This window comes from Rhinolophus hipposideros (genome assembly GCF_964194185.1).
Source record: "Rhinolophus hipposideros genome assembly, chromosome: 21".
NCBI classification, from domain to species: Eukaryota; Metazoa; Chordata; class Mammalia; order Chiroptera; family Rhinolophidae; genus Rhinolophus; species Rhinolophus hipposideros.
In genome coordinates, this window is record NC_138067.1 from 39950637 (window position 1) to 39963303 (window position 12667).

The 12667-nt window shown below is 56.3% G+C and overlaps 2 protein-coding genes across 2 annotated transcripts in view; one reads left to right on the top strand and one right to left on the bottom strand.

Moving 5' to 3' along the window:
- MEGF8 (multiple EGF like domains 8) overlaps positions 1-2159 on the top strand; it is a 37283-nt gene extending 35124 nt beyond the window's left edge. Inside the window, exon 41 of the mRNA XM_081033122.1 lies at positions 743-2159. Within this exon, the coding sequence (XP_080889248.1) occupies positions 743-2011 (1269 nt within the window). The 3' untranslated portion in view covers positions 2012-2159. The remainder of the gene's footprint in view (positions 1-742) is intronic.
- A 5227-nt stretch (positions 2160-7386) lies between these two features.
- CNFN (cornifelin) lies at positions 7387-8697 on the bottom strand (the record flags this gene model as incomplete). Its single annotated transcript, XM_081032498.1, has 4 exons — positions 7387-7476; positions 7567-7703; positions 8104-8214; positions 8661-8697. 4 exons carry the CDS (start codon positions 8695-8697, stop codon positions 7387-7389), a joined length of 375 nt encoding a protein of 124 aa, XP_080888624.1.
- Between the last annotated feature and the right edge of the window lie 3970 nt (positions 8698-12667).

Consider the following 12667-nt stretch of genomic DNA (forward strand, 5'->3'; position numbering starts at 1 on the left):
GCAACAAACAAATCAGTAAGGCAGATACACAGTGTGGTAGTGGTGAACAGGAAGGAGGGAAATTAAGCAGAAAGGACAGCTAGGAAGTGTTGGGGAGTGGCAATGGCGGATACTGTGGCCAAGGAAGGCCGCAGTGAGAAGGACACACGAGTAAAAACCTGACGTAAGCGAGAATGCCCGACAGGCGGACGTAGGGGTGGGACAGGGCCCGGTGGAGAGTGATCCAGGCACAGCATCAGCCAATGCAGAAGCCCTGAAGTGGGATGTACCTAACACAGTCAGAAACAGCAAGGCTGGGGGGCAAGGCTGGCCCACCGTGCGCTGTGCCTGTGCTTTCAGCAGCCCTGGGAGCCAGCTGTGTTACCACCTCTGTACAGGGGAGGGGTCTCAGGTTCAAGGGGGTTCAGCCAGTCTTCCAAGGCCACACACATAGCTAGTGAGGAAGTGGAACCAGGATTCAGCAGAGTTCTTCATCGCTTTGCCTCAGAGTTCCAGAGGCCTCAGCTTCAAGGTGTTGTGGCCACTGGGGTGACACCAGGGACAGCAGTGCTGGACTAGGGTCCTGGCAGCACCCATACTGTCAGGGAGGTTCCGCGGGCTCACAGGAAGCTGCTGGGGCCACCGGAGGAACCAGGGCCTTGGCTCCTTACCAATAGGTACAGAGTGTCAGCCCCGCTCCGAGCAGGGCTGGGCCCTGAGCTCAGCCCTGACGGCTGCCTCCACCCACTACCCCTGCCCGCAGTGCGCCAAGTGCCGGGAGTCCTTCCATGGGAGCCCACTGGGTGGCCAGCAGTGCTACCGCCTCATCTCCGTGGAGCAGGAGTGCTGCCTGGACCCGACATCCCAGACCAACTGCTTCCATGAGCCCAAGCGCAGGGCCCTGGGCCCTGGCCGCACAGTCCTCTTTGGCGTGCAGCCGAAGTTCACCAATGTGGACATCCGCCTGACACTGGACGTGACCTTCGGCGCTGTGGACCTCTACGTCTCCACCTCCTATGACACCTTTGTGGTCCGCGTGGCCCCAGACACAGGCGTCCACTCCGTCCATATCCAGCCTCCCCCGCCCCCGCCGCCACCCCCACCCCCTGCAGATGGCGGGCCTCGGGGCGCCGGGGATCTGGGGGGACCAGGAGCAGGGAGCGGGCCAGCTACTCCAGCAGAGCCACGGGTGCGGGAGGTGTGGCCACGGGGCCTGATCACCTATGTGACAGTGACGGAGCCATCAGCAGTGCTGGTGGTCCACAGCGTGCGGGACCGGCTGGTCATCACCTACCCGCATGAGCACCACGCCCTCAAGTCCAGCCGCTTCTACCTGCTGCTACTGGGCGTGGGAGACCCAAGTGGGCCCGGCGCCAACGGCTCGGCGGACTCGCAGGGCCTGCTTTTCTTCCGGCAGGACCAGGCTCACATCGACCTGTTTGTCTTCTTCTCCGTCTTCTTCTCCTGCTTCTTCCTCTTCCTCTCCCTCTGTGTGCTCCTCTGGAAAGCTAAGCAAGCCCTGGACCAGCGGCAGGAGCAGCGCCGGCACCTGCAAGAGATGACCAAGATGGCCAGCCGCCCCTTCGCCAAGGTTACCGTCTGCTTCCCGCCGGACCCTGCTGCCCCAGTCCCCGCCTGGAAGCCAGCCGGGCTCCCACCACCCACATTCCGCCGCTCAGAGCCCTTCTTGGCACCCCTGCTGCTGACAGGGACTGGTGGGCCCTGGGGACCTGTGGGAGGGGGCTGCTGCCCACCCGCCATCCCCACCACCACTGCCGGCCTGCGAGCTGGGCCTATCACCCTCGAGCCCACCGAAGATGGTATGGCCGGTGTAGCCACACTGCTACTCCAGCTGCCTGGTGGGCCACATGCACCCAACGGCGCCTGCCTGGGGTCAGCCCTTGTTACACTGAGACACAGGCTGCATGAGTACTGTGGGGGCGGCGGGGGTCCTGGGGGCAGTGGGCATGGGTCTGGTGTAGGCCGGAAGGGACTGTTGAGCCAGGATAATCTCACCAGCATGTCCCTCTGACCCACGGTGGGTCACCTGATGGGCCTGTCCTGAACTTGGGGCCCCTCCATGTGGGGGCCCCTGGACATTATCCTCAGAGACCTCTGGTTCCCTTCCCCCGGGGTCCTCGGGGCCGTCTTTATTCTTCATTCAACAATTATTTATTGAATACCTGCTGTGTGTCAGGCACTGTTGACGGCACCAGGCAAACAGGAACCAAGACAGAAGGTTCCCTGATCCCCTGGGACTGATGTGGCTGTAGGGACCTCATCAGGGTAAAGTCAGCTGGGCATTCAAGAAGCTAGACAAAGGCATGGAGGGAACTGGCTGTGGGAAGAGCTGTGGGAAGTGAGTTCCAGGCAGAGGGAACAAAGGCGCTGAGGTGGGAACCAGCTGGTTTTATTGGAAAGATGGAAAGCTGGCCAGTGTGATTCCAACCGAGTGTGAAGAGGAAATAGGGTCGGGGTCAGGCAGGGGTTGGATCACCCAGGGCCTGTGGGCTCTGGTTCTCAGGGCAACGGGAAGCAGCCGGACAGTTCTATGAGGGGGATGACAGGATACGGTGTATCTATTTAAGAGGTCACTCAGCTGTGGTGTGGAGAATGGTTGGAGGGCGGAGAGAGGCAGCAGAAGGACAAGAGACGCTGCGCCAGATCAGGGTGGTGGCCCTGGGAGGGGAGTCAAGGACAGATGCAGCATGTGGCGGAAGCATGTAGTAATGGTGTAGATGTTGAGGTGAGGGAGGAAGGAATCCAGGATGATCCCAGTGTTGTGGCCCAAACCGGGTGGATGATGGGAACCTTTATTCAGGTGGGCAGACTGGGCCTGTGGGGAAGATGAGTCCAGTTTTAGACCTAAGATGCCCTTTAGACCTCTTAATTCAGGTCTAGCCGAAGAAACAGAAACCATTCTGAGCATTTCAGAGGAAGGAACTGAGTGCAGGGGACTGGTTGGACTGGTGAGGGACACTGTGGAGAAGAGACAGGACAGTGAGGCAGCCCCGGGGCTCCAGCAGGAGCAGGAAACTGCTGCTGCCACCCCAAGGCTGGAGAGATCAAGCTCAGACGGTGTTACCTGACCCCAGGACCGGGGTCCCCCAGCTCCAAGGGAGCTAATGCTGCCTGAGATGCTGTCCCAGACATGGGGAGGAGGGGCGGGGGTGGATACCAAGGTCGGAGATGAAAATGGTGGAGACCTCAACATACAGCTCTCTTCCCAGACAAAGCTGCCTGGGTGACTTCTGGGCTCTCCCCAGGGGCTGCCCCTGACCCCAGCTATCACCTTGGACTTCTGAGCTCCTCTACCCCTTGAAGACAACCCCCTCCATCCTAGCCACCTTGAACTTGAGACTCTCCCAAGACTCCCATCTCCCAGATGCTTTTTTGGACCTTGGGGAGCTGGGCCTTGTGTCTTCCCTTCTTCTGGGGCCCTCAGTCTAAGAGGCCTGTGCACGTGTGCCATTGGAGGCCAGCTGAGAGACTGGGGAGTGACTGACTCGACAAAGAATGTGGGGAAGACTGGTGTCCCAGCACGGTCTGCAAGCAGGAGACGGGTGTCTTGGCTCTCTGAGCCAACACCTGAGCTCTGGATAAATTGGATAAATGCCCTTATCTTGGTGCCCCCTCCAAGCGACACTACCTGGGCCTGACTCCTTGCTTCCCGTCCTAGACAGGAGTCAGGGTGGTGCCACTACAGAAGCTCTTGTTCCCAGAAGGGACAAACCGAGGGGACATGAGGGCTGTGAGGCCTTCCACCCTATCCCGATGCCTGTCGCAGGGAGACCCCAGTTTGTTTCAGGAGGGAAAACAGACTGCCTTGGCCCCAGTACAGTGCTACCTCGGTTTTCGAACGTAATCCGTTCCGGAAGACCGTTGGAGTTCTGGAACGCTGGAAAAAAGCCGACAGCTGGGCCTCAGGATCTTGCGCTCAGCGGAAGCCGCGTGACATGTTCAACTTCCGAGGCATGTTCGAAAACCGAAGCATTTACTTCCGGGTTTTCAGTGTCCGTAAACCGAAATGTTCGTCAACGGAGACATTTGAAAACCGAGGTACTACTGTATCAGATTTAATTCTGGTTCCTGACGTGAGAGACAGGAGGTCAGGCAGTGCGGAGACTGGAAGGAGGCCCTAGCCCCAGCATGGTGAGCTTTCCCTAATTCAGGTAGACTCACAACCAAAAGTATCCTGGGAGCCGTTAGCTGCCAGTGGCCTGGCAGGCAAGAGCTCTGAGGCAAGAGGAGTTGGGAGCGGGAGCTCTCTGTCCCCTTGGCTGGCCTCTCTGACCATGGAAATCTTGCTGGGAATGTTAAACTATGTACTTTCTGTGCAAACGAGCCTCTTGGTACAAGCTGGCCGCTTCATCTCATGTTCAGCCAAGGACACAGTGATGTGTGGGACTTAGGGGCATGTGGGTCTCCAGTGTAGTCTGTGAGTATCAGTATTTTCAGACTTTCTGGGCAATTCAAGGGATTTTCAGGAATTCCTCTGCCCACACATGCGTTTTGGCTTTTATGAGCTGATGGTAGTACCTAAGCTCCAGGACATGACTGTGAACTTGTATTTACTGAGCATCAATGCTAGACAGTTTGCTTGGCTTGTTACTGCTGTGGTTTTATTTGATCTTTCCAACAACTGTATGAGGTAGGTACCATGTAATCCCTATTTTGCAGATGAGAAAACAAATAGGCTTTATTTAGCTGTTGAGTGATAGCTGTCATTTGAACCCAGACCTTTTGACTTTCAAATCCACGAGCCCTGACGACAGCCCACCAACTGCCAGCTTCTTCTGCCTCCGGAGAGAGGAAGGCACAGGTCGACATGAGAGCTGGCCCAGCACAGAGAGGGCACTAGGGGCAGAGTGTTCAAAATGGCCAATTTCTGCTGGGGACAAGGTAAATTTCCCAACTGGGAAGCTAACCAGCAGCGGGACATGCTGCCTCAGGGAGTCCCCAGGCCAGTGGAGAGGACATTGGGTGACCAGGAAAGAGCCAAGGTGGTTCTTCAAGACTGCTCCGCGCTATGGGTGGTCCCTTTGGTCAGGTCTCTTCCTAACTGTCACCTGCGACTTTGCCTTCCTAAGTAGAGTGTTTGTACTGTGGCTGGAACTTTTCTCTGGAATGCAGAGCCACCCTTCTTCCAACTCCTGTCATTGTCATGCAGATACCCATGTACAAATGCCCCTCAGTATGTGTTCCTCCTCCCTCCATTATCAGCCCCTCAGCTGTCACCTCTCCCTGGTATCCATGCACCTAAATGCATGAGGCTCATGGAGTGTGAGAAAAAACCTGGGTGTGGGAGGCTAGAGGCCTGGATTCCAGCCTATGTGTGGCCACAACGCCCTAGGGATTGGCAACGCTCAGGAAAGGGGGTGGGGGGTGGAATGTTTCCAAGGGCCAACCGCACTCCATGCACTGTGTGGGGTGCTTGGCATGAGCCTTAACCTTCCTAGCAGGGATGCTGGGAAGATTAAGTCTGGGCCCCCCGATTTGCAGATGTGGAAACTAAGTCCCTTGCCTAAGAACTCAGAGCTAATTAATAGGTGTGCCCAGATTCTGATACCAGCCTGACTGAGTTTCCATCAGCTGTCCTCCCATTACCTCTAAAATCACTTCTCTTTGCTAAGCCAGTGTCTCCCACTTGTGATAACTTATTATTTCCACCTACTATGGGTCCCACACTGTCCTAGGTGCAGGGGACACAGCAGTGAACAAGGTCCCTACCTTCATGGAGCTGACAAACCAGTGGGAAGCCTGATAATAAGTAAATGATGAGGTATATTGGAAGATGTCTAGGAAAATAAGGCAGTGAAGGAAGGGGTAGGAGGCTGGTACTTGCTGTTTAATGTAAGCTGGGAAGGGAAGGCCTCTCTCATAAGATGACATGTGAGCAGAAGTGGAGGAGCGAGCCATAGAGACATCTGAGGGAAGAGAATGCCAAATTTAGGGAACAGCCAGTGCAAAGGCCCTGAGGTGGGAGCGTGCCTAGCATTCTAGAGAAACAACAAAGACGTGGTTGGAGTGGACAGAGATGGGCATATGGGGAACCAGCAGTATCTCATGCAGGTCCTTGGGCCAGGTAAGGACTCCAGCCTTTACTCAGTGCAGGAGGAGCTGTGAGAGGGTTCTGAGCAGAGGAGGAATGTGTGATCTGACTCAGGTGTTCACAGGGAAGCAACTAAAGGACCAGTGGGGTGGGGCAGGGAGTCCAGTGAGGAGCCACTGCTTTAGTTCAGGCTGAAGAGGAGGGTGGCTGGAACAAGGTGGGGGCAGTGGAAGGGGAAGGGAGATTCTAGATATATTCTGAAAGTGGGACCCACAGTTTGTTCACACATTGGATGCTGGGTGAGAGAGAAAGTGACTGAGCAACTGAAAGGTTGGGGCTTGCTAGTTTCTGAGATGGGGGAGACTGTGGGAGGAGCAGGCTTGGGAAGGAAATCAGGAGTTAGCTTTTAGACATGTCAAATTTGAGATGTCTATTGGATATTCCAAGTGAAGATGTCACTCGGTTGGATCCACAGATTGAGAAGAATAACAGCAAATAATACAAATAATATATTGTTAGAATAGTTATAATAGTATTCATAAAATAATAACGGTTTATTAAGTTCCGTCTTTGGCCTTTCCATCTGTTTCATCTCTTGCTCTCAACAGTAGCCATGAAACATGTTAGGGTTTATCCTCAGAGGGGGAAACAGGCTTGGAAAGAATTACATAGCACGTGGCAAGAGCCAACATTGGATCCCAGGTCTGTCCAATTTTGAGGCAAGAACATAATCTGCTTTGTTGCTTTTGCAACAGAGAGAGTGGATTGACTTGGCTGATCTTTAAGGATTCCTTCCTGTTCCAGAGAGCCTCAAACCTGGCAATTCTCTGCTTTGGAAACAAAGTCCCCCCAACCTGTCAGAACTGTGTGTAGGGTAAGAGTCCATAGGTAGTGAACGAGCAGGAGGGCTTTCCTAAATATTTTCTTTGAACTTGAGTGCCTGGACTCTACCAAGAGGGCCTTTCTGGTTTTGTTTATTTTCAGAATCTGGACAGAGCTTCAGGGAGGCAGCCAAGGGGGCGAGGAGTTCATTTTACTTTGTGAGGACACCCTGACTTAGAGAGAAAAGAGACTTGCCAGTTTCATCCCTAGAAGGTGGGGGTCAAAGATCTGACTGGACTGCAACTCCTCCTTCCACACCTAGGCATTTTCCCTGTGTCCTCGCCTTCCTCACCAAACCTCCTTCTCCACCCAGATTCCTTCTCTGGGACGCAAGACGTAGGCGGAGCTGGTTTTCAGGTTTTTATTGTGGGTGTATTTCTTGTGGCAGGATGGGGTGGAGGGGCAGGCCCCCCCAGGAGGGGGCAGAGGAGGCCAGGCAAGACAGGTGGGAGAAGAGGGTAGGGGACACTTCTTTACTCTCGGATCTTCAGTTCCCGCGCCATCTGACAGAGGGCGCAGGGCAAACAAAAGGTGAGGGCCGCCCAGTCGTGCCCGACGGAGCCCTGGAGGGTGGGAGAGAGAGGTTAGGATCCCTGGGGGTCCCAGGAGGCCTGTCCCCAGTCTCCTGTCCCCGCTCACGGCCCTGCACGCACCTGGATGCGATAGCGCTCGCGCATGCCGGTGCGCAGGGAGTGCAGGCCCCCGGGCAGGTAGGGCGCGCAGCAGCACTCGCCGAAGTCGTCGGAGATGCGGCAGGCGAGGCACAGAGGGGCGAAAGTGCCGCACAGACCTGCGGCGGAGGCGGGGCGGTCAGAGCCGAGAAGGGTGGGGTGCTGGGGAGCCCACCCGGTGCCTCCTGCCGGCTCCGCCTCGGGTCCCAGAGGGAACTGAGTGTTGGGGGAAAGCAAAGTGAAGGTCCCAGAGGGAATGGGGAGGGCTTAGAGGTTGGGAAACAGGGTTTGAGGGTGCAAGAGGGAGGTTGAGGGTCCGAGGGGAAGCTGGAAGGTGTGAGGTCAGGATCCTAGGAAGTGTTAGGGGGCCGAGGAGGGCGTGGGGGTTAGAGAGTGGGAATTCGGAGTCCAAAGAAGGGAGAGGGGAGTGGGATTAGGGGGGCGTGGGGGAGGGTAGGAGGTGACCCTCCCTCCCCTTTTGCTCTCCCGCCGGCCTGGAGGGGAGGGGCGCGCACTCACAGAGGGGCATGTCGTTGCAGCAGTCCGTCAGACCGGTGTGCCAGTCACTGAGCTGGGTCTGGTAGCAGCTGCTGGCACATTGGGGCTGGCTGGTCACTGGGTAGGACATGGCTGCGGAGGTGGGAGACTGAGGTCAGAGGGCAGCCTTGCCGCTCTTCCAGGGTTCGCGCACCCTTGCTGCTCCTCCCTCTGCCGGGCAGGCTGGGCAGGGCCACCAGGCCGCCCACTGAGGGGACACCACTGCGCCCCCTTCCCTTCTGCTACAGCTGAGCGCCGACACCCCAGTCTGTCCCATTGCAGCTGCCTCCTGCACGTCTGGCTGAGCTGGGGGTGGGGAGTTCCTGCACATCTAGGGAAGGGTGGGTGCCACATGTGGGCGGGGCCAGGACGTGCTGCTGTCTCCTCCACTTCTGGGCCTGGGGTGCTGGGTTCCCGCATTTCGGGGGCCTCTGGGGTGCAAGCAGGTGCCGTCTGTCTTCGAAGCCAGGGTGCCCAGGGGAGGGAAGCGGCCAGATTCCAGGGACTGGAAGGGTTGCCGGTCCATCCAGTGGTCCCACCTTTGCCTTTCACGTTGTCGTGCATCTCAAACTGCATCTTGCTGGCCCTGAGGAAGTGGCGTTGGGGACGGCAGAGGTGGCAGCGGTGATAGCGGTGTAGTCTGTCCAAGGGACACTGGATACTGGGGGAGGGGAGGGCAAGGGGCAGGGGCACTGGGGGCTGGGTTCTCAGGGGGAAGGGTGCTGAAGAGAAAGAGGCCAAGTTAGCCTGCCATCTAGGAGAGGCGTGGAATAGGGATGTATGGGGTGGGGGCGAGACATTCGCCCAACTCTGTGCAGCTGCCCGACAGACCCCAGAGGACCCTCCTCATTCCAGAGGCAGAGCTGAGGAGACCAAGAGACAGAGACAGGGAACGTCAGAGACAAGGGGAGTAAGAGATCAGAACCAGGTGCCTATAGAGTTGCCACCAGTAACACTCACACCTGCCCAGCAGTGTCACTTCTCTGCAAGCCCATTTCACAGACAGAGCACTGAGGCTCAAAGAGGTGAAGAGAAATGCCCCACAGCTGATAACCCAGGCCAAGGAGGTTAGTAGAGGGGGTGCTGGGCCCCATGGTTTCCAAATTCAACCTCGCGCCACTCAGGGTGACAAGGGGGTACAGGGACCATTGAGAAAGACAGGGATATCCAGAGAGAGAGAGAGAGAGAGACCGTCAGAGATCTGCAAGGGGACAGAGAGCTGTGAGTGGAGTGGGGTGAGGGGAGAACAGAGCAGACAGAGGTGCTGGCCTCAGAGCAGAAGGCTTAGAGGGGGTGCTCCTACCTGCAGGAAGGTGATGGCGATGATGGAGACGGAGGTGTGGCTGACACGGGCACTGAGTTCTCAGTCTCAGGCCAGGAGCTGCTTATATTTGGGCGGGCCATGAGGCCCTGGGCGGGGCTCTGACAGAGGTGGCTAGGGAGCCAAGCCGGTTGGGCTGACCCTCTTCCCCCCACCACAGGGACTTCCCCTCCCTCCCTCTCCATCTCCCATCCCCCCACTTCCCCTCCTGCTGTGCCTCAGAGCATGGAGGAAATTGTGGGGAGGGGTCCAGGGGTGAGGAGCTGGGAGTGGAGATAGAAAGGGGAGTGGGCAGAGCTGGGGAGAGAAGGTGGAGGGGAGGCGCAAGAGGTATAGCTGGGTCAAAGTAGGGACCGAAAGAGGGAGAGACAGAGAGCTGGGGAGGGAATGGGGGACACAGAGACAGAAGGGGAGGTCTGTCGAGATTGGAGAGAGAGAAATAAGGAGATTCAGAGATGGCGGGAGAAGAGAAGACCTAGAGGGATGGAGAAATAGACGCCTAGACAGAGGCACAAAGATTTGGGGAGAAATAACAAGAAGGGGGAGACAGACATGGAGCAGAGAAATGCAAAGATGGAAAGTTGGAGGGGCAGCTAGGTGGAGGCCATGGCCACCCCTGTGTGGCTTAGAGGGAAGGGAAGGCGGGAGAGGAGAAGGTCTGCAGGGTGGTAGAGAGTGCAGTGTGGGCCTCCTTTGAGGGGCTCTCCCATCATCCTTAGGATGTCCCCTGGGAGAGGGGTCACTGTCCTCCCATTCTGGACCATGAGGCACGTGGGGGGGGCAGTGTGTTTTGGGGGTGACTCATGCTGGAACCAAAGTAAATAAACACACCTCACTCCACCTCTCCATGGGGAGAGAGGAGGCTGGGAACTGAGAAGCCTGGTTCCTGAAGGAGGTGGCTGTGGCCTAAGCCTCCTGAGTCCTAACAGAGCAGAGGACTAGGGACCTGGATTCCCAGGTCTGAGGGAGTAGGAGGCTGGGGGCCTGCTCTCTGGATCCTAGTAGAGGAAGGAGAGGGGGCTCAGATTCCTGGGTCTGAGGGAGGAGGGTCTGGGGTCCAGATTCTTGGATTAGGCCAGGCTGCAGCCCTGAGTGGAGGAGGGGGTCCTGGGATTCCAGACCTGCTGGGTTCTTGAAAGGTGAGAGACCTGGGGACCTGGGGGCCTGAGTCACCAACGTCTCCCCCCACAGGCCTGGCGGGGTTAGAGGTGACTCAATGAAGGAAGCAGCATTAGAGCCGGGTGGGGTTTCCAGCACGGGTGTTACCCCAAAAATGTAGGAGGCACTGGAAAACTGGGGTGTCAACTGCAGAGAAGGTGGTGTCGTCACCCCACTGGGCATGGGTATGGGGTGACGGCAGGTGGATCACCATGTTGGCTTGAGATCGCAGCTTTCCCCCCACCCCCTGGTCCAACACATCAGGTCCCAAGCCTTGGTCTCCTGGTATCACCCAGATGGCTTGCTAGCCTTGTCCCCAGACCTGTGGGCGACACGCAGTGTCTGGCCTGTGTGTGTCCATCATTTGGTCCGGGATCGGGAATGTCTGCTGAACATCTCTCCACTTCTGTTCATATCCCTGTCCCCCCATCTCTGCATCTTTGTCTCTCCAGCTCTAAATCTCTCCACTTTCTTTCCTCAATCTCGGCCAATCTGTTTCCAAATTTCTGTGAGTCTCTGTCTCCCCATCTCTGAGTCTCCCTCCTGCCAAGCTCTGTGTCTCTTTCCCTTCTCCTGGGCTCTCTGCCTATTTCAGCACCTCTCCCCTCTCCAGACCTACCCCTTGGGGGCAGCCAAAGGGCCCTATCCCCCAGCTATTCAATCCATGGACTGCAGGGGACTCAGGATTAGTCATCTCTGAAGACCCTGGGGCTCCCGGTGTGACAACCTGAGTTCTCTTCCAGTTTCCTTCCTCACTCTGACACAGCTTAGGGGCCGCAATTAGATACAGCAAATCATGGAGATGAGGAAATCGGGACTGGGGAAGCTGTGAGGTGGCCTGCTTAGGGGTGAGGAGGAGGGCGGAGGGCAGGAAGAGGAGAGGCCTGGGGGCTGAGGAGTGACCATGGCAGAGTCTCCAGCATCTGGCCTCCTCCCCCTCAAATAGGGTTGCCAGATAAAATACAGGACGCCCAGTTAAATACCTTTTTTTAATATATGTATGTGTTATTCATCTGAAATTTAAATTTAACTGGGCATCCTGTTTTTATCTCTAAATCTAGAATGCTACCTTCAAAAAAAGAGGAATACAAGTACCTGGCTCCCCCTTTTTGCAGAACCCAGGATTCTAGGCCCCCAGCTCTCAGGACCTGAGAGTCCAGGCCCCCAGCCCCTCTACCCACAGACCCGAGTCCAGGCTCCCAGCCCCTCACTCCCCAGAACCCAGGAGTCCAGGCTAGGCCTGGGTCCAGTTGCCCAACATGGGTTTCACAAGGCAGGTGGTGCCATCCGTGGCCCTCGTGGAACCGGTCCGGCTGAGCGGACAAGTGTGGTGGCCCCCTTCCCATCCTAAGCCTGCTGTTTCCTCGAGGGCCAGCCCAGTGGGGCTGGGAGCAGAACAGAGAGCTCTGGGTGGGTCCATGTGTCTGGGGTTGGGTGTGTTGTTGTCTCTGTGTGGTGTGTGCCTCTGGGTGCTGAGTTTCTGTGTGGAGATTGTCACGATATGTCACTTTGTGTGTCCCTGTGTTATGGGGTGTGACATATGAAGGAGTCTTTTTTATTTGTGTGTCTCTGTTGCCCACCTGTTAGTCTACCCACTGTGTGACTGAGTTTGGGTGTGGTTTCAGTCATTCAGGTTCTGTAATTCTGACTGGATTAAGGCAGGAATTATTTATTGAGTGTTAGACTTGTGTGATGGCCTTGAGAGCCAGTTACAATCCTGAGTTACAATCCTGATGGCCTCTTCACTGGCTGTGAAACCTTGGGCAAATCACTGAACTTCCCTGGACTTCAATTTTTCCACCTGCAAAATGGGTTGTTGTGAATAGAGTTATTGAGAGGATTAAATGAGTTAATTCATGTAAAGTGCCTAGACTTGAGTCTAGCACATAGGAAACATTTTGTGTTTATGGTGATGATGACAATGATGGCGACCTGTACTAACTGCTGGGGATACAATAGTAAATGAAACCAAGTCTTTGCTCTTGGTCCTCGTAGGGAATTGAATGAATGCCTATCAGTAGCTGGGCATGTAACTGCATAAGGGGGTTCTCTGTTTTGCATGTGGAA